Source organism: Miniopterus natalensis, chromosome 19, assembly GCF_054644295.1.
Source record: "Miniopterus natalensis isolate mMinNat1 chromosome 19, mMinNat1.hap1, whole genome shotgun sequence".
Lineage (NCBI taxonomy): Eukaryota > Metazoa > Chordata > Mammalia > Chiroptera > Miniopteridae > Miniopterus > Miniopterus natalensis.
The window spans coordinates 16,714,586-16,742,356 of record NC_142099.1 but is presented as its reverse complement, the minus strand read 5'-3'; the positions used below and the strand labels follow the sequence as shown (position 1 = coordinate 16,742,356).

At 39.7% G+C, this 27,771-nt stretch overlaps 1 protein-coding gene across 1 annotated transcript in view; it reads left to right on the top strand.

The window, feature by feature from the left end:
* SLC9C2 (solute carrier family 9 member C2 (putative)) overlaps positions 1–27,771 on the top strand; it is a 51,734-nt gene that overhangs the window by 6,468 nt on the left and 17,495 nt on the right. The window contains exons 4-18 of the mRNA XM_016221547.2: positions 1,218–1,318; positions 2,947–3,075; positions 5,730–5,895; positions 7,702–7,818; positions 8,377–8,538; positions 11,555–11,654; positions 14,246–14,389; positions 16,695–16,863; positions 18,017–18,098; positions 20,231–20,397; positions 21,018–21,128; positions 22,103–22,200; positions 23,174–23,293; positions 24,817–25,015; positions 25,847–26,035. Coding sequence (XP_016077033.2) covers positions 1,218–1,318; positions 2,947–3,075; positions 5,730–5,895; positions 7,702–7,818; positions 8,377–8,538; positions 11,555–11,654; positions 14,246–14,389; positions 16,695–16,863; positions 18,017–18,098; positions 20,231–20,397; positions 21,018–21,128; positions 22,103–22,200; positions 23,174–23,293; positions 24,817–25,015; positions 25,847–26,035 — 2,054 coding nt within the window. The remainder of the gene's footprint in view (positions 1–1,217; positions 1,319–2,946; positions 3,076–5,729; positions 5,896–7,701; positions 7,819–8,376; positions 8,539–11,554; positions 11,655–14,245; positions 14,390–16,694; positions 16,864–18,016; positions 18,099–20,230; positions 20,398–21,017; positions 21,129–22,102; positions 22,201–23,173; positions 23,294–24,816; positions 25,016–25,846; positions 26,036–27,771) is intronic.

Here is a 27,771-nt window from a genome sequence, read left to right as displayed (position 1 = left end):
CAGTTCGCATGGCCGGAGTCATCAGTTTTGTCTGTTCTGTTATGGGAAGATGAACCACTCAGCCCAACCCCTATTGAGGAATTAGGAAAGGCTTCACAAGTCAGGGCCTCTTAAACAGTGGTTAAGAATTCAGCAGGTATGGTGAACAATATTCATGCAGATAAAATAACATTCAGAAACGCAGGTGCTTGGTTCCACAACTCAATGCTAGTGATTAGAGAAGTTTGTAGTCCCCTTTAAACATTTTTATTTGAGAAAAAATGTCAGCTGCTTTAAAATCCTTTCTGGAACTAGGAAGACTATAAACAAACAAACAAGGAAGCAAACATGTATAAAAATCTTCAGTTTTACTTACTGTATCAGGAAGTGAAATTGCTTTCTCAGGGCCCTTTCAAATAGTCGCTAATGATCTTGGTCCCTGTGGGTACTACGAAGTGCTGGTGACCATGAACTTCACTGGTTCTAGGTCTTTGGTGGTTCCATAGAGACAAATGCTCCAGCAGTAAAGGGCATTGCAGACATCGTTTGAGGAACATTTCTTTGTCTGGCCTTACAAATAAAAAGTTTTCAATAAATATTTACTGATTTGGCTTGACTTATAGCTGAATGTCAGTAAATGCAGAATCTGGGATGCCAGTGAGTCTTGCCAGAGGCATACATTAATTTGATTATAGTCTATGTATTACTTCTGGAGGGAATGAATCTTAGAGCAGAGAGTTTCAAGGCAGAATACACATAGAGAGAATTAACAAGTATTTTTTGTTACTTGTCTGGTGAAGGTAGTTTGCACTGTGGTTAGAACTCAGTTAAAAGTATTTCTGGCTTTTAGGAAGACTATAGAATCTATGTTGCTGTAGTTCAGGATGAGTAATTATTAATATAAAATGTACTGTGTAGATATGGAGTTTGGCTTTTTATAATTTCTCATCAGATCCATAGGTAAGTGACTCTGGGTGGGCAAATGGGAGGTTTTTGGCACTTCAGTATTTTCCAAATTCACCTGTAACAGATACCTCATTATGTGTGTCTTATACTTAAGAAGCAGCGTTTGTGATGAAATGATACTCAGAGGACGTTTTTTGCCCTGTTAATTATTTATTCATAATTATATAACACTGAGAGTAACTTTAAAATTAACTAACTAGAGAGAGTGGGGATATGAAACTGTTTTGAAACTACACATGATGTTTAAATAACACATACATTTATTTCTTTAGGAATTCTGAAGTCCTTTATAAAGAATTCTGAAGTCACTATCTTGACAGTTCTTTCTGTAACAGGATTTTTGGTAGGATATCTGGCCTACAATTTTATTCAGGTAATGTTTGTACCATCCGTTAGAGAATGAATGAAAGAACAAAGACCTAAAACAAGGTCCACTCCCACCCATCCCTGAATGGATTTTTATTTTATGTGAACAGTTCCTGAAAAATAGTCATCTGGTAGTAAAGTTTTGAAAGTAAAAAACGATACAGTAAAGGAGACATAAATTAGAGATGCTTAAGGAAAAGCACCAATTTGGAAGTGTGGACAATTTGATTGCATTCTTGGGTTCTTCATTGTCTTCCTTTGAAACCTTGTCCCAGCTTCTTTCCCTGGACATAAACTGGCTTCATCTGTGCTATTGTCTTCAACTCCTATGGAGACTCTGGTTATAAAAAGCAGCACTTAGCCTGGCCAGTGTGGTTCAGTGGTCAAGCGTCCAGTAGGTGACAGTTTGATTCCTGGTCAGGGGACATGCCCGGGTTTCAGCTCATTCCCCAGCATGGGGCATGCAGGAGGCAGCCGATCAATGATTCTCTTATCATTGACATTTCTATCTCTCTTTCCCTCTCCCTTCCTCTCTCTGAAATAAATTTTTAAAAAAGCAGCAGTTATTGTCATGAGGAAGCATGGTTACTCTTTTCCAACTGCCAACTTCATATATAATATAGTATAATAGAAATATATATGATACATACCATATATACTATACATACAAGAAAAATTCCATTAATTTATGAATTTATTAACTCTTGATTTCAGATGCATAGCAGTATGATTAGTAACAGTTTGTCTCCACTCATTCTTTTATGTTTTAAACATGGAGACAATACCTGTACCCGTCTAGGATTGTGGAAGCCTTGAGTTTGTTCTCTGAAACACCACCACTATTGCTAGATGACATCAGCTAGGTGTTTACTATGTGCCAGGCTCCCTTTTAAGTGCTTTGTATTTATTAAATTTATTAACTTGTTATTAATTCTTGAGTTAATTCATTCATCCTCACAGCAACCCAATGGAAGTAGTTACTCTGTTCCCATTTTACAGATGAGACTGAGTCACATGGAGGTTAAGTAGTGAAGATTAACTATTAATTGGGCCAAGAGCCTTTTAGGAGGGAATATTTATGGCACGTTAATCATTACTGTGTTTTCCATTCTTCCATGTACAGCTTTCATGATTTGTTTCCTGTATACACAATTTGTACTGTTATCTATATATTGTTTTCTCTGCCCGATTCGCTGAAAGATTTTAAAATCCTAAGTAAATGTCTATAAAGTCACAAGTACCTGTGCAAGGTTTTTCCCCCTCTTAATGCAAATTAGCATAAATATCTAAGAGTCAAATAAAAATACTTATCTGTGAACCACCTAAAATCATCTCAGATCACCAATGGTAGGGCTTCCACTTTTGAAAACACTGATTGCTTACATAAGCAATGTTCATGAAGCCCAAGGCCCGCACAATCCTCTGCCGAACAGGCGAATGAATACATGTGACTCATCTGGACCTCCCCAAGACCAAGAAACCTCCCCAAGACCCCCAGGACTGTCCTTGTAGATAATCCCTCATAAATTGCAAATGGGATTATTCTAAAATTTATATTGATTGATGTACCAGCAACCGAATTTCCAATACTTCAAAAATGGCAGCAAACGAATTTGTTTACTTTTGTTGTTTTAGATGCACCAGGTTGTCTACCCTCTTCTAAGAACATCAAGTTTCTCACTTTTTTGTTACGTTTCACCTTTAATTGTATTTATGGGTGCCTTGGACGTGGACTTTCATATCCTCAGGAATGTGCTTTGGCAGGTAGGAACACATTTTAAAACAAATTATGGTGACAGAGAATATCACTGTCTATAACGAAGGTTAATAATTCACAAATAGCGCACTTTTAGTTGTTTTACCTGCCTCATTCTGCAGACCAGCAATCAGAGCGGAGGGGAGGGAAAAGGGATGAGTATTTGCTGAGTGACCACTGTGAGTCAGCACTGAGTAAAAATCATCTCTGTTTTATATGTAAACAGACTGCCGTTCAGAGGTTACAAACCAGGCTGACAAATGGCAGGACCTGGATTCTAATTTCATAGCAGACTTCATCTCACCTATAGATATAGCTTTTGTTGCTGAGATTGTTTTATCTGTGCCTTCTCTCTTTTTCTTAACCATGCTTGCCAGACTATTTTATTTTCCTTTCAAAGAACATTTTACTTTCTTTGGTTTTATTTTGTGTTTTTTTCCCCCTAACATCTTGAGTTAGATAGTAGTTGTTTTTTAGCTTACTTAATTTTTGTATTTTGTACATTTAAGGTTTTAAATTTTCCTGTAACTACTCTTCGAGTGTAATTCCACGTGTTTTTATTGTTAGTGCTTTCATTATCATCCCAGTCCTACCTAAGTTTTATTATACTGTTTTCTTTGACCCGTTAATCATTTAGAAATCGTTTAAAAATTTCCAAATATGACTTTTTATTATTTTTCTCATCACAGAGAGAATGTGCTTTGTATATCAACTCTTGTGATTTCTGGGGATTTGGTTTGCGGCCTAGTATGTGACCAATTTTCCAAAATGTCCTGTGTTTGCTTTACAAAAATGTATATTATATAACTGTCGAGTGTAGGGGTCTAAATTTGTTCAGTATATTATTTTGTTAATTATGAAGTTTGGTACGGCAATGGAATATTACTCAGCAATAAAAAAGGAACGGAGTACTGATAGGAACAACATGGAAGACCTTCAAATATATTACACTAAGAGAAAGAAACACAGGCTCAAAGGCTGCATGTTGTAGAATTCCATTCATTTGCCTTCAAGCAAAGGCAAAACTACAGATCATTGGTTGCCAGGGACTGGGGATGAGGGCAGAAATTGACTACAAAGGGGTAGCATGCGGCATTTTTGGGAGTGATTGATCTGCTTTCCCCCCCCCCCAAAAGATTTTTATTTTATTTTTTAAATCCTCACCTGAGGATATTTTTTTCCATTGCTTTTTCAGAGAGAGTGGAAGGGAGGGAGCAAGAGAGAGAGAGAGAGAGAAACATTGGTGTGAGAGACACACATCGATTGGTTGCCTCCTGCTTGTGCATTGACCGGGGCCAGGGACTGAACCTGCAACCGAGGTATGTGCCATTGGCTGGCATTGAACTTGGGACCCTTCAGTCTGCTGGCCAATGATCTAAGCACTGACTCAAATGGCTAGGGTTCAAAGATTTTTTTTAAAAATATATTTTTATTGATTTCAGAGAGAGGAAGGTAGAGGGAGAGAGAGATAGAAGCATCAATGATGAGAGAGAATCATCGATTGGCTGCCTCCTGCACTCAAGCCCCAAACCTGGGGCATGTGCCCTGACTGGGAATCGAACCATGACCTCCTGGTTCATGGGTCGATGCTCAGCCACTGAGCAACACTGGCCAGACACAAAGATTTGTTAAAAATTGATTTTAGAGAGCGGGGGGGGGGGGGGGAGAGAAAGAGAGAGAGAAACATTGATGTGAACCCATCCCATTTTGGTGTATGGGACAATGCTCCAACCAGCTGAGCTATACCAACCGGGGCTCTGCTCTGTTTTTAACAGTGGTCATGGCTAAATGACTGTATGCACTTGTCAAGACTCATATAACTGTACCCCAAAAGAATGAAATTTACTGTTTGTGAATTAAAGATAAACTTTTAAAAATCAAAGGAAATAGATTTGGCTTTATTTCTCCCGTATAGTTTTTGCAGTCTGCATTTACCATGCGTTTCCTTTGCTTTTTTTCATGCTTTCTTCCCTTCTCAATCAATTTGACTCACTTCTCTTTAACCTTTTCATCCCTTCTGCTTGTTTAAAAGTTTTCCATTCTATTTCTGTTTCTGAGGCAGCCACTACTGATTGCCTATCTGCTATGCATTCTCCCCTTCCCCTCACTAACAGAAACGTACTATTTTTTGTTTGGTAGGGTAGTGGGCCCACTGTAATATACCACATAATCCGGCATCCCTGACGTATGTGGTAGCCTTAGAAAAGTTTGGCCAATGAAATGTATGATACAGAAGTTTGCTGTGTAAGGTTTCTTCTAGAATGCCCTTAATCAGAGGGCCCAATCAGCGGGCATGTGCTTTTGGCCCTTTGTTTTCTTTCTGTTTCTACGTGGAGCCCTGCAGATGGCGCCACCAAGGAACCCAGGAAATGTTTTACACAGAAGCCGAAGTTTGCATTTTAAGAACATCGTTTTGATGTTGAGAACTCTTCAGCTGGAAGAACAGCAAGAAATATTGGGGACTTGGCCTTTTAACAATAAGATAGAACCTTCATTTGTTTGGAAGGGGTGGTTTCTCTAAGGCAGGTAAACTAGAATACCTTTTACCTTCCAGAGGGATTGTATAAAATATGTAACCAAGATCCGATCCTTACTTAAGTACATGAAGCCAGGCCATCTTCAGATGTCGAGCCTAATACTGGGTAACGCATTGGCTTCGCAGGTCTCATTAACTGGCTTTATTAGCTTCTCCACGGCGTTCATCATAGTTGGCTACGTGGTCTCCCAGTTCAATAAGGAGTCGTGGGACCTGCAGTGCTGCGTGCTCTTCAGCATGATCCTCAGCATGACGGATCCTATTCATTCTGTGAATTCGCTGAAAACTATCGGTATGTCAGATCTATTGCACTCTCTTTTCTTGAAGACATAAGGATAAATGATCTGCTTTTGATTTTCCTTTTCTTGCTCAAATTGTGCGCCTGGCGGAGTAGATGTTGGTGCTGCTGTCCTTGGAGGTGGAGCCTTGACTGACTTGAAGGACATGATGCAAATGAGGCCACTCAGGATCTGGGTTAAATAACACCAATTATAATCTCAAAGGATTTTTTTTTCCCCCCAAAAAGAAAATGTAACCTTTCTAGAAGGTGATAAAATTTGTCCTTCTTCCATTCCACTGAACTCTACGCTAGAAGGCAGAGGCTGTGCTTTGCACCAATGAAACCTTTTCAGCGCCTCTTCTGCCTTTGTTGGAACTCCGCTTTGGATGAGCTAACCTTGGGCAGGTGGTTGGAGTTGACTTAAAGGAAACAGGGTAAGAGGATATAGCCTGATAAATATGTTATTCAACACGAGCTTATTCCCAAGAGGACTAAGCTGCTCATCTTACTTTACTTGGTAAAAGATCGTTTCACACTGAAATATCTCCCTTTTGTCATGTTTTATTAACTCAGCAATACAAACATGAAGTGGTTAGATGCTGTGGTTTTCAGGTATTGGTTATATTTTGTGGAAATATATTGCCTTATGATTAGAGCGGGAAACCTCTGAGCTTTCCAGCAAGTGATATTCCCATTTTCACACCCAATTATCCCTACAGTTGGGAAAACATAGGAGGTGTTAAGACACTTGTGATGGTAAATATTCTAAATTCTCAGAGTCTGGTCCTGTCCTCTTTTCTTTCTCTCTTTTAACTAAGTGCATTTTTTTTTTTTCTTTCCTTCACCTGTCCTTCTTTTTTAGTCACTTATATTTGCCCCTTGTTTCACTCATCTCCTTCCCTTTCTGCTCCCTTTTCTGCAATCTTTTGACTCTAAGTGGCTATAATAAACTGTATGCTTTGATTATTTATTGCATTTCCCATATTCAAAAATGTTTTCAGTAAAGGAGTAGAATAGAAAGTGTCCTATTTCTTGAAAAGAAAACTAGTGAAGGTATTTGGCTCTTAGTTGATACTTTCTTTGTGTCAAAAATGCTCAGGTGGTTCTGGATCCAATAACCTTTTTTTTCTAGTAAGACAAATTTGCCTGTTCTGGATATTTCATATAAATCAAACCATACAATATGTGAGTTTTGTGTCTGGCTTATTTCACTTAGTGTAATGTTTTTAAGGTTCATGCATAGCTGTAACATGGATCAGTCAGAACTTCATTCCTTTTGGTGGCTGCATGATATTCCGTTGCAGGGGGAGACCACAGATGCTTATCCATTCATCAGCTGATGGACTGTGGGTTGTTTCCACTTTTTGGCTTTATGAGTAATGCCACTAGGAACATTCATGTACAAATTTTTGTGTGGACACATGTTTTCAGTTCTCTTCAGTGTATGCCTAGGAATGGAATTTCTGGGTTGCCTTTTGTACTTATTTCTAAAATGTGATTCATTTGGAGTTTAATGATTCATGTTTACTCAAGACAAATGTGTCCTGAGAAGTGTCTTGTTTCATTCTGAAGCTCAAACATGATTCGAGGCCATGGGTACTTCAAGGAGTGCTGTGGCTGTGTTCCTTTGCCCCTGGAGACATAGTAAGTACAGTGGAGAAATTAAAAACTGGCGATCATGACTGCCTTACAGATTTATCGGCATGGCTGCCTTCTTTTGTTTCTAGCATATTCTTTCTCTCCTGTTTTTGTGTTTCCTGTGCAAGAGCATCATTTACATGTATCATATTAAATTTTATTTTATATTTTCTTTTCCAGGCATTTCCAAAATGTATACTGATATCATTCGAGGAGAAGCCATGATCGTCTGTGGCTTCACATGCATGTTTTTAGGAATTCTTCGGAACAACTTACCTCAGATGTTCATGTTTAGGGGTAGGAACACTTCTTTTTTTGGTCCCTATATTTTCTTAAAATCATGCTTACATGGTGCATTTCAGTTCATACTGAGATTAAAACACATTCAAGATGTCTTAACTTTACTTCTTTCTCTATACTTTACTCTTGGACCAATTAAAATAGCATATCAGGCAACAAGAAAATAACTACATGCTATCTAGGTCTTTTCTTGGACACTAAGGGGGAAAGAATGTTAAATTTTGAAACATTTGAATTTGAATGGACATTCAGGTATCCTTTGGTTGGATACTCACTCTCCAGCTTGTCACAGGCTTTCCACAGAATTCTCCCAGACTGGCCCCTGGGGGCGTTTGAGGCTGCTGTCCCTGAATGAGCAAACGCCAGGCTGCAGACAGTGAGGAATATCCCCAGAGAGCCTCTCATCAGCTTTCATGGGAAACTTCCATCTGCTGAAGGTCAAGGTCTCCACTCAGAACCTATGAGCAAACCAAAGTGCATAGACCCAGATGCCACCCACGAAAGAAACAAAAATTATAATTCCACTTTGCCTTTTCTCATTTTCTTTTCTTTTAGAGTTCCACATATTCATGGATATAATCTTCCAAATTTTGGGAAGCATAACCTTTGGATATTGGAGTGCAAAAATCATTCAGTACATATTGACAGATCTATTTAGCAACACGCTGACTAGCATTATTCTTTGCATTTCCATGGTGTACCTGACTTTCTACATTGGTAAGGCAGAAACAAATGTAAAAAAAGTGCTGTCCTCAGTATGACTTTCATACATCTCCATTTTCCCTTGACCTTGAATCCAGCTGCCTTTTCCCAGCCACTTCCCCCTTGTTGTGGCCCCCCTGTGTTTCTTGTCATCTTATCTTTCTGCCATCTCCGTCTCTTCCCTGGTCTCTCACACCTTGCTGACCGGCTATTTCGATCCACAACTCACCCAGGCAGCTGGCTACTTTTCCACCAGCAAGGTGTTTAAAATTACTTAAATTAATGTAAGTGCAGACATGAGTTATCTCTTGACAGTCAGCAAGATGTTTATTAACATCCCCTTAATTTCAACTCAATGTCCTTTCCCTCTGCATTCTTCCTCTATTCTTTCTGAGCTCCATGGTTGGACCTCACATTTAGTCACTGACAGTCCCTGCACGGGAATCAGCTCTGCCTGATCTCTGCTCTGACTCTCAGCAACCCACCCCTCAAAGGAGAAAGTTGGGGGAGATGCTCAACAGTCTTTGATTCAATGAGCACCAGACCTAAGGGACTATAGAAATGGCAGCCCTCACCTGAGGCGAGGGTGCAGGCTAGGAGAGGGAGGAGTGAGGGACATCTGTGTTTGGAAGGGAAGGAGGACCATGGAGTAATCAGTTGCTCTGGCACACCCCCCACAACCACCTGCTAGTCCAGTGAGAGGGAAAGTTTTTTTTTGTTGTTGTTGTTTTATATCTTTATTGATCTCAGAGAGAGGAAAGGAGAGGGAGAGAGAGAGAGATAGAAACATCAATGATGAGAGAATCATTGATCGGCTGCAGCCCACAACCTGGGCATGTGCCCTGACCGGGAATCGAACCCCTGTTGCCTAGGATCCTAGGTCGACGCTCAACCGCTGAGCCATGCCCGGCCGGGCAAGAGGGAAAGTTTTTACTGGCCTGAGTGGGGTAACCAGTCCCCAAGAGCCACGGCAACTATGGTGAGTCAGGCAAATTCAGCTCCTCTCACCTCACACAGTAAAGCAGACTCCATGTATGAAAGGCCTCAGGCATCAAGAGAATAATTACTATTCCGTTACCTAAATCCTACTACCTCTGCAGAAAAAGTGCCACCTGGGTGTTACTCTCTGTACTGAACCAGTAAACTTACAGAAAACATTCACTAAAGGGATCATTTCCTTCAACTTTCTTCATTCCCCCCCCCCCCCCCGTGAATATGTTGTGGATGCCTTAAATGTCTGAAGAAAGTTTTTTGAATTTAATATTTCCATTGTTTCCACTAGACCATAAGTTCCTTGAGGTGGCAGCTGTCTTTCGTTCCTCTTTTTATTCATTGTCTTTTCTATGTTCCCCCAGCCAAGCCCAGTGATTGCCAAATGCCCATTAGTAATTTAACAAATGCTGGTCGAATAAACAGATGCTAGTCCGTGAAGAGCTCTGGAGCTAGGCAGATCTAAGTTCAAATCGTAGCTTCACAGTTGATTAGCTGGGTGACTTTGGAATATTTCTTAACCTCTCTACACTTGAGTTAATTTCCTCACATATAGGGGTGTTGCGAGCATTAATGAGATAATGTGTGTCCTGTGACTCAGTGCATTGGAGATAGCTCTGACCTGCTTGAGAGCTGATTACACACACCTCAGCCTTTAAAAAATACATATAAATGTACATACATATATTAACGTAGGCATTCATGCCATATATTCCTATAGCATTGGGATTATACTTAATAAGATGACATCAACTTTAAGATAAAGTTGTTCTGTGCTTTCCTCATTGCAGATGTTGTCTCTACATAGTGACTGTTACTGAAAAAGACTATGATGAGTTTCATAATCTAGGAATACTAATGATAGGAAATTGGAAATAAGAATTTGAGAGACATTTCCCCTATCATCACAGTTCTCAGCACTACTGGCTTTACTGCCGTTGTAACTTATATTAAATTCGGTTTTAAAAATTTGTAAAAAGAAATCTAAAGTGGACTTACGGAATGAGATAAACCAAAGGAATAATAAAATCCTGTTCAAATTCCTAAATGGTATTGATTTACTGAGTAGTAAAGGGAACCTGTAGAAGCAGATAGCATAATAATGATGATGATGACCATTTATTCATTCTCTTAAAAGTGCGCTGAGCGCTTTTCATGTTATCTGATTTCACCCTCATGCAGGCCTGTGAGGCACTGCTCTCTTACAGATGCAGGATGGAGAAGAGGGGAGGTCACATTCCTGAAGTAACCAGCTCTGCTCTGCTCCAGAGCGCTTCCATTTCTTCCTTTCTGTCTGACGTTTATAATGTTCCAGCTGGAGGCTCTGCAGCCTAGAACTGTTGGTATTTACGGTGTTCAAACATCCTTCGTAGTATTTTTTTCCTGCCCCAGACTATACTTGCACATTCATTTAGAGCCCAAGGAATTACAGTTTTAAGGGAATCTATATCAGGCAAAAGAACAGCAGGCTTCCGGACCTGCAGTCACTGGGCTTGGACCACAACCCCTAGGACACCCCTGAGGTGTGGGGCAGAGGCCATTAAACTTATTTTTTTTATCAGCTCTCTCCTCAATGACCATCAGCAGCAGGGGTTGGCAAACTACGGCTCATGGACCAAATGCTCCTATTTTTGTGCAGCCCACAAGCCAAGAATGGTTTTTACATTTTATAATGGTTAAAAAAAAAATCAAAAGAAAAATACTTTGTGGCATGCGAAAATTATTTGAAATTCAGATTCCTGTGTCATTATTTATTGGACACTCATTCATTTGCACATTACCTGTGGCAGCTTGTGTAGTACAACAGCTGAGTTAAGTAGTTTTAACAGGGACCGTGTGGCCTGCCAAGACTCAATACTTATTATCTGGTCATTTACAGAAGTTTGCCGACCCCTGAGCTACAGGATTAGGCCAATCCCTTGAAGCAACTTTCTAAGAAATATTACTCTTAAGTTCCCCAGCAATCCTTCTCACTCAAGATAAAGCACCTCAGTGTGCAGATTTGAATGCAACTAATTTTATTCATTTTTTTTCTCCCTAGTGGAATTTTTAAAATTGTCAGGTATAATCGCTTTAATCACTGTAGGACTGAATTTAGATTCCTTGAGCTTTAAACCGAGGATGGAGTTAATAATTACTAAGTAAGTCTCCTATTGTGTGCTTGCCATAGATCTCATAGAAATTTAGTGCTTAAGTGGTCCGCCACTTCCTGGACATGGATAAAACTCCCTCTTTATAACTTTTTTCTACCTTTTCTTTTTTAATTTTACTACCAGTTATATTTGAAAAAAAGGTGCCAACAATATTGACATTAATTAATACTCCCATTCTGAATAATGTGCTAGTGATTCAGAGACTATAGTGTTTTTTTATGCATAACTTTTTGATAAAAATTGACTTTGAATTGTGGGAAGTTGTAGCAGAAAGACACAACTCCAGCAAAACTCTTAGCTACCCTTTATACCTGGTAAGGCAAAATGTCATATGGAATCTCTGGACAGAGAAAAACCATTTGCCTGTCCACTCAGACAAATGAGTTAGCCTTTCTCTGAGAGACTGCAGAATTGTTTCAGAATTATTTCATACCAAATCATAGTCTGATGCAGAAAGTCTCACATTGTATACAAGCAAATGTTAAAATGAGAGAAGTAAGCCATCATCCTGAGTTTTCCCATGAAGATTCATTTCTTTATTTACAAAAAGATGTTTTTATTGATTTCAGAGAGAGGAGAGGGAGAGGGAGATAGAAACATCACTGATGAGTCATTGATTGGCTGCCTCCTGCATGCCCCCTCCTGGGGATCGAGCTGGCAGTCTGGGCATGTGCCCTGACTGGGAATTGAACCCTGACCTCCTAGTTCATGGGTTCCTGCTTAACCACTGAGCCACACTGGCTGCACAAGATTCATTTCTTTAATGTAAAAAACTGTACATTGTTCTGAAATTATGTCCTTCTTACTTTTTTGGTATTTTTATAGCTCTACTTGGCAAAATTTACAAAATTGAAACCTATGACTATACTAGTTTTGGGTATATGTGAAAGACACGTTATTGGTTTTTAAAGTCCAGAAGCTTGGGAATAATTAATTCATAGAACATATACTTTTTGTCTGAATTTGGCAGTTTCCTGAGCTTAATTGTGCTGTCTGTCAGCATTATTATAAATACATTTTTTAATACATATTTTTTATTGATTTCAGAGAGAGGAAGGGAGAGGGAGAGAGAGAGGCAGAAACATCAATGATGAGAGAGAGTCATTGATCGGCTGCCTCCTGCATGCCGCCAACTGGGGATTGAGCCCGCAACCCAGGCATGTGCCCTGCCCGGGAACTGAACAGTGACCTCCTGGTTCATAGGTCAATGCTCAACCGCTCATTCTCTTGATTCAATTGTTTATTCTTTCACCTATCCAACTAATCCTTGCTTAATGTCTACTCTGACCTGAACATTGGATCTGAGGTTTGGACTAGGAAAATAAGTTCCTTTTCCGAAGATACTCATTGTTAAGTGGTGGATGTGTTTATGTAAGAAATTAATAGTAAGTGTAAATAATGATATATTTATTGGGATCCGACTATATGTAAGGCATATTTTTAAGGTCCCATAGAGACATTTGAAAAAGTATTCTACTCAGTCAGTTATTCCATTTCTAAATTTTCAGAAAAATAAGCACTGGGGATTTGAGGTCCCACTCATACCCTTCCCTTCTAGAAGCTCTGAATAAGTTGAACCAAAAGATTGGATTCAGACAGAGGATCAGACTATCTCCTTGATTGGAGTAAGGCTGGGTCAGAGCACATGGTTTATATCTGCAGCTAAAATGAGGCTTCCCAATGCTGTCTTCCAAGTGTGGATATTGAGACCTATATATAGGGAGGCTGGTTTGTGGGACCAGCAGTTCCCTACAGTTGCCATTCAGCTGAGGGTCCCAACAGAGGGTCCAAGGGGAGATGGGACCTGAGATCTGCCTTTGGAGGTCAGATCTGGCCCTGACCCAGGCGTGTGGAACCAGCCCGGCCCCAGGCCCTAACTTCTGTGCTCTGGTCTACTCAGTAAGAGTCTTTGAGAGCGGGCCTGGCACGTAGGTTTTTGCAGAGCAATCTGGGTGATCATGCTCTTCTCTGCTATGAATGGTGTAGATAATGGGAACTGTAGGGATCAGAGGAGGGTCACCTCCAGAGATGGTGCTTAGCATGGTTTTGTGAAAAGCACAGAAATAGAGTTAGCCTTGCAGGATTTTTAGAAATTCAGTAGATGGAAAAGCAGACAGGAGAGACTCTCAAGGTAAGGCACGTCTATGCAGATCACAGAGGGAGAAGCCATGCAGTGGGCACCGAGGTGATCCATGCAGCTCTCACAAAGTCGTAGTGAACCACGCGTAGCTGTGGCAGCCCCACAGTTGATGCCCTGCGAGCTAATCTCAGCAAAACTGCCACGTTCCCAAGCTGGGGGTGGGGTGTGGAGGGTAGGGGTCCTTGTTTTCCTGCCTTGCTCTTATTCTGCCATGAGAGGAAGCCCACAGGTGTTAGGGTGAGGAGGGTGATGGGGAATATGGAACTGGGAGTATTTTAGTTCCCATAAAATATTTTTGAATGCTGATTGTAACAGTGACAGAGGCAAGGACCTCTGCTAAGACAAGGATGGCAGATATGTGATACATGCTTTCATGTGAAAAGGAAGCTATTTTAAAAACACATTGCTTAAAAAGTGATTTCCTTTCCATTCATCCTAGGTTCCTAGTAATGCTTTCAACTGTATTCCAACAATTAATATACACTTTCTTTGGCATTATCCTTGGATGTGGAGAAACCAACTATTTTAAATTTCACACTCTAACTTTCACGTTAGTCTTATTTATAACATTGAATTTTGTAAGGTAAGAATTATATTTTAAAGTTCTCTTACTGGTCTTAGGTTCCCAAGGTCATAATAATGATTGGGAAGCAGTGGGTTCCAGCACAAAAGAGCTCTGGATGTGCAGTGAGGAAACCTGTGGTGTTGTCAAGGTCCTGGCAACAGCTTGCTGTGCCACAAGGCGTGTGTGTGTCTATTTACTTGTCAAGATTTCATCTGTAACATGAGAAGAGGCAGAACAGCAGCACCGCATAACCCAAGAGCTTGATAGAAATGCAAATTTATGGGCTCATCCCAATTTATTGAGTTGAATCTCTGGAGATGAGATTCAGAAAGTTGTTTCAACATGGTAACGTCACAGCATCACTGGACCAGATTAATGGCTCCGAACATTTTTGTTGACTTTCATGATCATTTATTATCATCATAGCTGTGATAAAGCCACTTATTAAGCAGTTACCATGTACATCATGCCATTAATATTAATATAACCATATGAGGTAGGTGTTGTTTTGCCATTTCTCAGATGACACATAGAGAGATTGACTTGCTTAAGGTCACCCAACTTGTAAGGGCAGAGTTGGGATTTAAACTTGACCCCCCAGGCATGCTTTTTCTAGAATGCCATGGTCCTCTCGTGGTAGTTGTGTCTACCATGAGAATTTATGGCAGTGTCTTAGAAACACTGTTATTCCCATTCAGGATAGGCCTGGCCGAGGGTGCTCATTTTATAAGATGGTCTCATGGAACATGGCTTCTGCACACAATGCAGATAGTCACTGTCACACAGAAGGATGTGGGTACAGCTCCCATTTCTCTCCACCATGGGAGCTCATGTGCAAGTTGAGATTGGTCAGAGAGCTGAGGAAAGACACATGGCTTTTTGCACATTGTTCGACTTAGCTTCACATCCACCATCTCATTTCATCTTCCTTACAGCACTAGGAGATAAGAATTATTATCTCTTTTATAGATGAAGACACTGACCAAGAAAGACAGAGTACCCTGCCCAGGGTCAAATGGGCAGTGAGCACCAGAGATATCATGGGAACTTAAGGTTCCACCTCACTAGAAGAAAGGCTTTAATAGAGAGAGTCATCTTATGGGGGGCTCCGTAAGAGACTTGTTGAAAAGAACATCTTGGAGGGGATGAGTCAGACTAAGGCCTGGACATAACGATCGTTGCTAACGTACTGAGTGCTGACCACATTCAAGATATTGTTCTAAGTGCTATGAATGTTGTTTCGTTTAATTGAACCTTCATAATCATGCTTTGAAGCCAGTACAATTATTATCATCATTTCCATTTTGCAGAAGAAGAAACTGAGGCTCAGAGAGGTTAAATAACTTGCTTAAGTTTACATAGTGAAAGAAGCCTACATTTGAACTCAGGTAGATCTACTCCAGAGCCTTTGCTATACTGCCTCTCTGCTTTTGTTATCAGGACACAATGTGTGTTGTTCTATTTTGGCTGGACTCACTGGTATTTTAGAGAAAGATTATTTAGTAAGGCTGAGAAGGTTGGTAAGAATTACTTTGCAAAAGGCTTAAATGCAAAGCAGAGGAGTTTGCCCAAATTAATTCTATACATTCTAGATGGTAATTGTAGATTTTCTGTTTCTCAGTGACAGGAACTCTCTAAATTGTCTTATGAAATTCCCAGCTCAGCAACAGATACACAATATATTTTTCGAGGCTGAGAACATGTCAGTGTTGTTTCTACCGAAACCTTGTTTGAAGGACAGTCCTGATATCCTTTTGGTGCAGATTCCCTAAAGATGGATTCCAAATTTTGGCACAGGGTCCTATAGAAAAATGATCTGTAGAGAAATAAGACACAAACTGAAATGATATAGGTGGCATTTAGTGTATGATTCCTGTGGGAACACAAGAAAAATGTGGTTGAGCTAAGTTTATTAATGTGTCTACAACAATTTTACTTTTTGGCCCCGATCTGCATGTCCTCTAGGCTAATTTCTGAATCCAGATATGGCCTTTCAGGGAATAGATGAGCTTGTTGATGTTATTTGAAGAAGCTTCCCTACAGGAATTTACTACAAAAATCGAAACAGAACACACCAGTGTAAATGAGAATTCCTTACGTTTGTACAGAACGTCTAGAGTTACTTTTCAAGATTTGAGTGTTATGTGCAAGATAGTAGATTTGGTTAGTTCCAGAAAGTTTTTGAACAACTCATCAATAAACTGGATTATCTTCTCTTTCCTGAAAAAGTTTATATGAAATTTAGTATTTAGTACATAGTTTCAAGCATGAATAACATTAATACATAAAGCGTGATTTTAAAAAAAAGTTTTTCTCTCCCCAGACTGTTTACTATTGTGTTAGTGAGCCCTATTCTGATGCGTTCGAGTTATGAATATAACTGGAGATGGGGAGTCGTGATAGCATGGTCTGGAATCAAAGGCGTTTTTAGCTTGCTCATGGCTCCTGAAATTTATAATATGGCTGAAAATAAATCAGTGTCGCCATATACGGTAGGAAAAGTCATGTCTCATGATTATTCACATTTATTCATTTTTATTTATTTTGTAGCACTCGTCATGGTACCCAATAATAAAGTTAACCCTTTTTAAAATTAGGTTTGAAAAATGCATTCTTTTAAGTAGAAAGGGACCTGCAGAGGAAACTTTACTGATGTTGGCAATGTAAAGGGGAGCAGTAGTCAAATAAATATTATGGATGTGGGAGACAGAGGGCCTTGGGATTGAATCCTGGCTCCTCCATTCACATACTGAGTGACCTGGGTCAAGTCCCCTACCCTTGTGGCACCTCCATTTCCAGTTTAGGATTGAGATGATGCTTAGTAAAACACCTGACACTTAGTAAATGCTCAATAAATGTTGTTGAACATATAAAAGCTATTGTTTAATAGCTGTCAGAAAGCATAAAAAATACCGTCTAGAGCATTCCAATCCCTATAGCCATTAGAACAAAACTTGAAACGCTAAATATATACTAGGGGCAGAAAGATTTTTAAAATGTTTGAATCTAGTTTTATTTATGTCTTTAGGGCTAATTTTTATAAATTAATTTCTTGAAAATTTTTGGCTGAAGACATTATCTACATAGAGAAAAAAAAACTTGGCTTCCTTTCCACTCTCTCTCAAAGCCCTTTCCCCATGGGCTAGCTGGTGGGCAACCTGGTGGTGGCAGCATCTGTGGTAGTGATACCCCAGGGAAGACTGAAAGATTCTAGTGCACCTGCTGACAGCATTAGGGCACCTCATCACTTGTGACAGTACTGTGTGAGCTAGCTGGAGAAGTTGCTAGAAGGTTCTAGAAATCCCTGGAGCTGCCTGCTGTTGCTGGGGTCTCTCCCCCACCCAGTCTCTGATGGCTCCCAACGTGTCGGCTTTCATGGCTGCTGTCTCTCAGGGTTCCTGTCTCTCCCCGAAACTACGAAATCTCTTGTCTTCTCACTCAGATTGAAAGCTAATTTCTGCCCTAGTATATTGCACTCAAGCAGTGCTCACAAAACAACGCTTTGGCTCAATTTACTTATCAGAGGCGGGATTAAAAAATGTGGATTAAGATAGAATTTTGTTGGTGGTTAATTGAACAATGATTCCCTTTGGAGAACTTACTAATATTTTGGCTCTAACTATTTGTGTGTCTTGTTTCTTTTAGTTTATATTTTATGTGCAAGTAATATCGTTAATGACCATGGGAATAAACTCGTACATGATGCTTCATTTAGCCAGGAAATTAGGTGACGTATGTCTATCTTTCATTAATTCATCGGGGATAATAATGTAAATAGATTGTTGTTGGGGCTTGTAGGGACAGTTTTAAGGAGCTCAAGGAATGGCTATGAAATCATTTTCTTTCACTTATTATTTATAGATTCTGTATTAATGGAGATATTGGTTCAGCCAGTTTAACAGACACCATATTAAACAGGGGCTTAAACAAGACAAAGCCCCCCCTCCCTGCCACCCCTGCCACTGAAAAGTCCAAAAAAAAAAAAGTGGGCTGGTTCTGCCCCAGGAGGTTGTTCAGAGATCCAGGATGTTTCCCTTTTGTTGCTTCTTTCCTCCCTGGGGTTTTGCTCTTGTCTGCAGGGTGGAAGCTGGTTCACTACCTCTATCTTCAATCCAATCAACTGGACAGGGAAAATGGGGGTGAGGGTGGGGGTGGGGTGGCAGCGGAGGCTAAGCAGCTTCTTTTTAAGGGCACGATCCAGAAGTTACATATATATCATTACCACTCACATTCCACTGGCCAGGACTTAGTCACGTGGGCAGGGGAAGCTGGGACATAGTGTCTACACCTGGCTGGCTGTGTGCTCAGCCAAAGCGCAGAGATTCTGCTGGTGAAGGAAGAAGAGACATTAGCCACACAGGCCAGTAGGGCGGGAGCCATCACAGACGGGTGGGGGAGAGACCCCAGCCACAGCGGGCAGTGGCGATATCTGAACACAACCGATAGGCTCTGTCACAGTTGCCTGTTTCTGGGAGAACTTTGAGGCTGTTGATAATCAAATGCATAAATGTGACAGAATCCAGGATGAGATAATTGGGGCAGTGGGGTCAGGTGGGAGGGAGAGAGCCGGGTAGGATCACACCCAGCCTTAGAGGAGGGCCTCGGCGCCGCCCAGCAGCCCGCGGCCCTGTCCTCGGCCCACTGGTGCAGAGAGCTGATCCGACTGCTGCAGATTCAGTGCGCTGCTCTCCCCGGAGACTAGGGATGAAGCAGATGACCCACTCATCGGCTTATACGGAGATAATTTCCATCATTATTCAGGGTATTCACCTCTAAATACCAATTTCCTTGATAAACCAGGTTAGTAATCAGGAGGTTTCAGGGACAGCGCGGAGCTAAAGAGAGAGATCATCTTCGACGTGGAGTTCATTCAGACTCACTGCTGCCACTCAGTGGTCCGCGGATTCTCCCGCCGCCCAGAGCAGCTTTTCCAGATGGGCTGCTGCGCCATCATGTGGGGAGGATGTAGTTAGGCACATGGATAAACTTGCCTTGCGTGGTCTCAGCCAGGGGGATTTTAAATCTAAAGCTGACACCTTCTAACCATAGTCAGATGCACCTTTGTTCGGCACCGTAGAGAAATGAGAGGGATATGCCTCCAGACCTTTTTGAATCCCCAGAATTTCAAACGCTACTGTTGCCCACAGCGCCCACAGAGAAGGCAATGAAAGTTAAACTGAAACATTGGGAAACCATTTTAATCCTTTACGAGACATTTCAGATGCAATTAGGAAGAAAGAGCGGTTTCATGGAGGCTGAACTTCGAGCCACTAGGCTAAGCTCACTAATTACATTCATCATTTTGGTAAGTGAGCTTCATACCTATAACTTCATGTTCGTACCTAAAGAAAATACAAGCTGCTACAAGTTTTGGACATGTAGGTGTGCTGGCCAGGAAGCAGATATTAAATCTGAGAGATCTCTATTGTAAAGTGGCCATTGAATTTTATTACGGATAAGAATCAGTTGGAGAACTTGTTAAAATGCAAATTCCCAGGCCAGTGGGCTTCTGTAGGTATGGAACGGAGACCAGGAACTTGCGGGGTTTAATAAGCAGCCCTCTACCTGTGGAAGACCCAGGGAGCTCTCCACACTTTGAGAAACACCCACTGGGTGCCCTGAAATAGTCATGTCTCTAGCTATAGGGCATGAAAGGAAACTAATAAAACATTTGTTAGCAGTTGAGTCAGATAAAGTTAAGCCGTACAGCCAAAAGGAAACAGAGAGTTGGGTAACTTTCTGGACAAAATGTTGTCTTTGCCTTAAGTTATGCAGGTGATGCTACATCCTGGGACAGTTTTGCTTCCCCTTGCAGTCTGCGGTGCATTTTATCAAGGCCCTTGCTTTTCTCTGTTACAGGTTTGTGTGCTATTTCTCTTCCAAGACAGATGGCGATGCAAAATGCCATTAACCACATACAGGAGATAATACAGAACACAATAACCTTATTTAAAACAGAGAAACTGTTGACAAATGTTAATTGGACCTTAGTAGAAGAAAAATCAAGGATTAAATACAGAATTCGTGTGAGTTTGATGCCTGGCACACACAAAAAAAGTTTTTTGCTTGGTTTTGTTTTGTTTTTTTCACCCTCCCTGGGTCTGCCTCTCTTGCTCCTGTTTATTATAAGAAACTTGATTCTGCTCATTAAATGTCAGCAAATTTGGCGGGGGTGCGGGGGGGAGGTGGCGGGGGCACGGTTACATTTGCTAGCTTTGCTATCTTGGTGGACTTCTTTGAATTCTGTCTTGGTGACCTAACCCATTTGCCAAATACGGGAGAATTGGTGTTTTCATAAACTGGCTGGTTGAGTAATTATGAATGGACTCCCCAGGCTGATGCTTCCAACTGGTTCAGGGACTGAGAGATCTCTCTTCAGGTAAGTATTATAAAAAGCAGAAGAAACAGGCTGCTTCAGACAGCAGTCAGGCACAGACAGTTTGGGGCCCCGGGTGGGGGGCGGATTTCACTTCTAAAATAAATACTTTGCCACAATTGAAAGCAGTATTTCTTGTATGGGAAAGGTTATCCACTCACACATGGCCCTTCATTTTAGCAATTCTGATTTGAGTACTGAAATCTCTGTTGAGTGCCTAATCATTTTTACTCATTTTTAATTTTATCTCTGTATGCTTTTAAAACTTAGTCAGGTGATGTGCAGTTTCACCACATCAAACCTGGTGACAAAGAGCAGGATTCCCTGACAGATGAAGTTTTAATAGAAGAAGCCAGACTGCATGTAGCTATAATACAAATGGTGGGTACTGTTCACAGAATCTGCTTTTAAGTTTGTTTTTATTCTTGCGATGCTTTTAATTCTTACATATGGTTTACAGGTAACTAGAACCCCCCCCCCCCCCCACCTTTTGATAGTCTGTTGGTTGTTAAATTTATGTTTGATTTATGAAAGTTAAAAATTAAAAATCTCTTTGGCTTTAGAGTTCAAGAAACAAATACTATTCTGTTTCTAAGTCTAGCGGATTTTAATAGTTCACTTTTCGGGGGTCTGAATAATGCTTGGTGCCATTTACATATTTAGTAAAGTAAATATCCTCAACTATTTGAGGCTGCTTTTATAAATTTAACATATTTGTTTTCCTTTTGTACAAAATTCAAGTAATCATTTAACTCTTGTAAATCTAAAAGTTAAAATAAATCTAGTGAATCAAAAATTCTCCTAAAATATTTCAGATTTAAAATTGAGGTGATAACTGTGTTCTAACCTTATTGTGGTAATTATTTGATAATATACATGTGTATCAAATCATTATGTTGTACACCTAAAACTTACACAATGTTATATGTCAATTATATCTCAATAAGCCTGGAAAAAAATGTTTAAAAAAATGACAGTTTACTTTTATCTCTTGGTAGTTCTTTGCAAGGCCGAGATGATTAGTTATCCCTTGAATTAATAATTTGCATCAGTACTATTCTGCCACTAATGCTATTTATATTACAAAAGTAAGCTCTTTGACTAGTACAGATTTTGAGTTTCCTGAACCTTTGTATCTTTTAAAACATCTGGGACAGTACTTTGCCAAAAATGAATATTCAGTAAATATTTAAATTGAATAAAATGTATTTCCTGCTATAGCTTTTTTTTGGGTAAAAGAATATTTTCATGTAATGAGTTCCATAATAATAGTGAAGGCTATATAAAGGTCAAGCAGAGTTCACTGCATTTATGTTTTGTTCTTCAGTAATTTTTATTTAAAATTGTATGTTTAGAGTAGCTTTGAAAAACAGTGTCAAGATGGAATCCTCGATACAGAGGCGGCCCGGATACTAATTGGTGCAACCAAAAGCTATTGCCCCGTGCAAGGAAAGTAAGTATAGTACTTATTTAATTGAATTTCCAAAATTGAATGGGTATGTGATAAGGAATGAATGAACTGAGAGTTAAATGTCCAGATTAATCAATCTGTTTATCTCACCTATCTTCATCTACCTGTCCGTCTGGCCATCCATCCATCCATCCATCCACTTCCTATTTTACTTATTTACATTATTTTCCCTGAAGGTTGGTAACATTAGGAGATTTGGGAGGGAGATCTAATGTAATTAGATTAGAGACTAGGAGAATCATGAAAGAGAACCCAGATAGTTTCAATTACTATTATAATTATTTTGTCTTTATATCATATTCACTAAATTACTAAATAGGAGAGGCAGAGAAGCCTGGAGCCTGCTATTAGACTGCCCCCTGAGGTGGAGCAGCCTCTGGAGGAATTGAACCAGTTGATGATGGTGATAAATGCAATTAAAGCTGGTGGGAAAGGCTCGGTATCTCAGAGATACATTGATATCTGGTCATAGTCCTGGCGAACATTAGCTGATGGATGGTCCAAGACAAAGCTGCGGGGCAACAATGACAGGGGATCCTGTCTGGGTGATAGCTAACATTTCTGCAGCCTGGTAATCTATCTGGGAGATCTAGCATGAGTTCCTAGGAAAATTTTGGGAAGGCCAGGGCCTTCAGGACCTTGGCGAGGCCTGGGCCAGCAATGCATGACAGAAGGAAGCTTGATTCTGAACCCCAAGGAATTGGTCTGGAGAAGTTTTAATTCTGTTGCACTCAGGTCATGAATGGTTCCAGGAACAGAGGCAGCAGGAGTCTGATGCTGAAAATGTTCCTGTACCATGACCGTGAGTGGTAGGTGGATGGATCCAGGAGCTCAGTTCTGAGCATGTTTGATAAACCCACGTTACATTTAGTATCACTTTCCCTTTTATATTACCCCAAAGGATAGCTAGCACTTGCTCTTTATTGTAACATATATGTCTACTTTTCTCTGTTAGATTCATGAGTATTCATGATGTCTCAACTTATATAAAAGCTAGAAGTTGGCTTATAAAGTTTAAACACATTTTAACTGCCTTGGAATATCGTAAAGATAAGACACTTTTTATTCCATATGGGTAAGTATTGTGAACCTTTCATAGCAATATACTTGAAAATATGACCTTTCTATATTGTCAAAATACATTACCTTGGTTTTTCTTATTTAAAAAAACACAAAAATAGTACGATGGGCCGCTACTTTCTGAGCGGCGACCGAGCAGAACGCTTGCTTGCCTTTCACCATTCTTTTCAGTGGCTTCCTTGACTTCTCTAGGAAGACAGAGCGCAGGAAGAAGCAGAGGATGGTCAGGTTTGGATTCTTCAAGTTGTATTTGCCATGTCTAGGGTCATACTTTGTACTGAGTTGCTTACACATTCTTCTGGTATTCTCCTGGGTGTAATGTCGAGCCTGGGGTGAGAAATACCTACGTCATGGACTTAAGTTCTCAACTTAATTTCATCTGTGCCGTAGGGTGGCTCCGTTGATGCCTGTAATTAGGAAAAACACAACATGGCACTAATCATACCTATAATCAACTTTCCAAAATATCATGAGATAGAGATTTTACTTAACTTGGGTAGATTCTTTGCTTTGTAATATAAGCTGGGAACAGGAATACTTGTTAAAACAAGAAGACAAGGTTTTTCTGCTAATAGCCTGTGTCAAAATGAGAAGATGCCAGGAGCATTGACACTACTAATTTTTTTTGTTTTTTGTTACTCTTCACCCAAGGATATTTTTTCCCCCCATTGATTTTTAGAGAAAGTGGAAGGGAGGGAGAGGGAGGGAGAGAGAGAAACATCGATGTGAGAGAGACACATTGATTGGTTGCCTCCTGAATGCACCCTGACCTGGGCCAGGGAACCAAGTCCAGAAACAAACCTGCAACCCAGTTTAGTGCCTTTGTCCAGAAACAAACCTGCAACCCAGTTTAGTGCCTTTGTCCAGAAACAAACCTGCAACCCAGTTTAGTGCCTTTGTCCAGAAACAAACCTGCAACCCTCTGGTGTGCAGGCTGATGCTTTGCCACTGAGCCACACTGGCCAGGGTGACACTACTAAATTTTAAGTGGGATGTTAACATACCTTTCATAACAAATTTTGATAATTTTTTTCATTTATTTAGGTTTAAAGAGAAATATAAAAAATTAAACCCCCAGGGTCTTGACATATACACAGTGAACCTCCTTTTGTTAGGCTCCACTTTAGATGGATTGAAAAAATTTTTAAAAATACGTAATGGTAACTATTGAATAGGATATTTTTTCCTGTTCTTAATTTTAAACAATGCTAATTATTTTTCTCTAAATTTGTTTCTTGCTTTCAATGTAGAAATCTTTGCATTGTTTCCTATGTACTATCGCCTTGATTTTAAAAAATACTTCATATTCCTGATATAGATTAACAAGAGCCAAATTTTTATTTCTCTACCATGATTTTTATATATAGAAAGTGTTTTAGATTTTTGCTTATCAATTGTTTTATATTATGTACACTTTCTTCAAATTACTGTTAGTGATTTGTTTAAACAGATGTTGAACTTGATACCTTGTTGTACTTTTAAAGTGACCTGACATTTTTCTTGATCTCTTTTTTTCAGGAATAATGCATTTCTGATATTTATATATCACATTGTATTTTCAGAAGAATTTGAATATACAGGACATATTATATCAGTAATATACATTTATCCTATGTTAATTCATCTATGGCCAATGGCAAGAAAGTTAAATGAGTTATCTCTACTATTAGTAGACTACTATTTTCTATTTTTATATGTCATGATGTCAGCATTGAAGGTACTGCTTTAAATAAAAATGTATCCTATAAAGAGAACAATTCAGATACTGTAAATTTATTTTTGTCATATTTTTGAAATAACTTGATGCTAGAAGCCACTTGCTCTAACAGTTGATAGAATTCTAGAATTTTTAGTTATCTTTTCTAATTTTCTGGGTTTAACAGTCACAGTTTTGGGAGGCATGCAGAAGGCAGCTGATCAATGATTCTCTCATCCTTGATGTTTCTATCTCTCTTCCTCTCTCTGAAAACAATAAAGATATATTAAAAATAAATAAAACAACAATTTCTTTAAAAAAGTCACAGTTTTGGATATCAGATATGGTAACTATCATAAAAGTGGAGAGACTTTCAAAGATCAAATAACGAGAGTTGAAAATTCAGACAGGATGTTTCCCTCAGTTTCTCTTCGTAATGATGTAAAAAATAAATAAGTGAATACAAACAAACTGTTTTGCTAGGTACTCATTATGATATGAGAGCTACGTTTTATTTCAAAAGATGAGATTTATCAAAATAACTTTTCATACTTCAATTATTATTAATAGTATTGCAAGTAACCTGTTTACGGCTATTTTTCATGGTTCATTTTTAGCATTTCAGATTCATTAGAGAATACTATATTTTGAATTAAATTATGATTTTTGATATTGGAAATTAAAAATAATTTTTTGGAATTCCAAATGAGTACCTTAAAACCCACCTTTTGGGCTGGAACGCATTTGCAGTTGAGGATATCACTGTTAATTTTTAAGACCCACCTTCCCCTCGCCCCGCATCGTTGTAAAGGTGCTACGAGATGACACACGTTCCGTTTGCCTTCTAAACAGATAATCATTTTGAAAAGGAAGTATTTTCATCAACACTGGAATACTCTGGAGTTTATCATCCTGGTCATGGGAATTATTGATGTCTTTTGTATCTACCTGGTGAAACTGAGGTCGGACAACCTCCTTCTTATCCAGATCACAGTCATACTGGGGTATTTAAGGATAATTAGATTTGTTCCTCTCCTCAAGGTAAAACTTCACTTTTTTTTTACACTGTTAAGAAACCTCGCCGTGTTGAAATAAGCGAGGGCAGGAGCTGCCTCTCCCCCGGAACGCGCTCTCTGCGGCTCTCTGCTTGGCCGCTCTTGCGCCTCCTTCGAGCCCCTGCTCAGCTCCCTCTGTCACAGGGAGGCCTTCCCTGGCCAGCTGCGGAAGCCTGTTCCCCCCACGCGACATCCCCTTTTCCTGTGGGCCCAACGTGCTCTTTGTCAGGTAGCAGTCTTGCTTTTGTCCTTGATACAACCCTATAGCTCTAGAACGACGCATATAGCACATAGGAAGTACTGAATCAAGATTTGTTGAGCGAATGAATGAAGATTTGTGTTCCATTTGAAGCAGGGTGGAACCACCAAGTTCTTCAAGTTTTAGTAAAATTTGCTTATAAAGCCTTAACTGTGCAAAGATGTACAAATATTTCTCTACGGCCCACCCTCACATAGCCTGCTCCCCATGGAATTTAATTTTACTGCGGCCTCTAGCTCCCCCACAATGACTCTTCCTTCTTTCTGTGCCTCTGGTTTGGACTCTGAAGGTAGATTTTCAGTTTCCACTCTTAAGCCTCCTTTCTCTCTCTCCAGCGGAGTTGCATTATATAAGCTTTTAACTCAGGAGCTTCAGATGTTTTCACTAGCCCCTCCATTTTTATTTTTATTTTTTTGGAGTTGTTGAATTCTTATTATATCAAATAAAGTTATAGAAGCTAAATAGTTTTTAAAAAGTTGTTGTAAACCCTGATGGCAAAAGGTATACATCAGAATCCCCCATCTGGTCCCCACTGTCCAAGAAATGGAATAGTTATCTTAGAGGCAGAGTTGTTTAAATACCCAGGCTTGAGCTCGTGGACACTCTTTTTTGTTCCTTCCTTGATTCTGCATTAATGTTACCAAACATCAGTGTTCATAAGAAATTTAGAGCTACTGTACAGAGAGAGTTGTGTGCACTAAATCTGCGAAAGAGGTAATTTTGATTATTTATTGTTTTTGCCTTATGAGCTGAGATTGGAGCTGAGTGCTCACATAAGATATAACCCTGCCAAAATGCAAACTATCTAGTAACCAGAAATGTGGCTAGGTTTTGAAATGAAGGTGGAAGCTGTCTTAGGTAAAGAGATCTTATGCAGATGAATAGAAAATAGTTATTTTAGAAGCAATACTTTGTGAAAAGTCTCTCTGAGTGACGTAAAGATTTAAAAATGTATTATTGTGGAAATGAACTCAGTTTAGAGTATGAACCAGTTACCACTTCTGTCCAGCAAACTCTGACAAATCTCAGTGAAGTATATTTAAGGAATTAATATAGTTAATATAATAGCGGTTAGCTTATTTTATGGAGCACTTACTATGTTCCAGGAGCATAGTACATTATGTAATTAAATTATTACAATAGCCCTATGAAGTAGATGTTGCCACTGTATCAAGTTAGTTGGGTGCTTTCCAAAGAAACACATCTGTATTGGAGAGTTTGGAAAAATATTGGAGATTTAAAAAAATTTAGATCCTCTTAGGAACAGCTTGGGGGTGGGGGGTGCTTATCGGGGCATCATGGAATAAAACTTGTAAATATCCTCTTTAAGGTCTCTCCCTCTGTCCAAAGTTTTACAACCAAAATAGCAGCTAAAAACATCTCTCCTTTCTCTGCTCTTGTAATTCCTTTTTAAGTCTATACCTTCCTCCCGTGTTACCTGGTGTATCACCAGCGACCCTGTG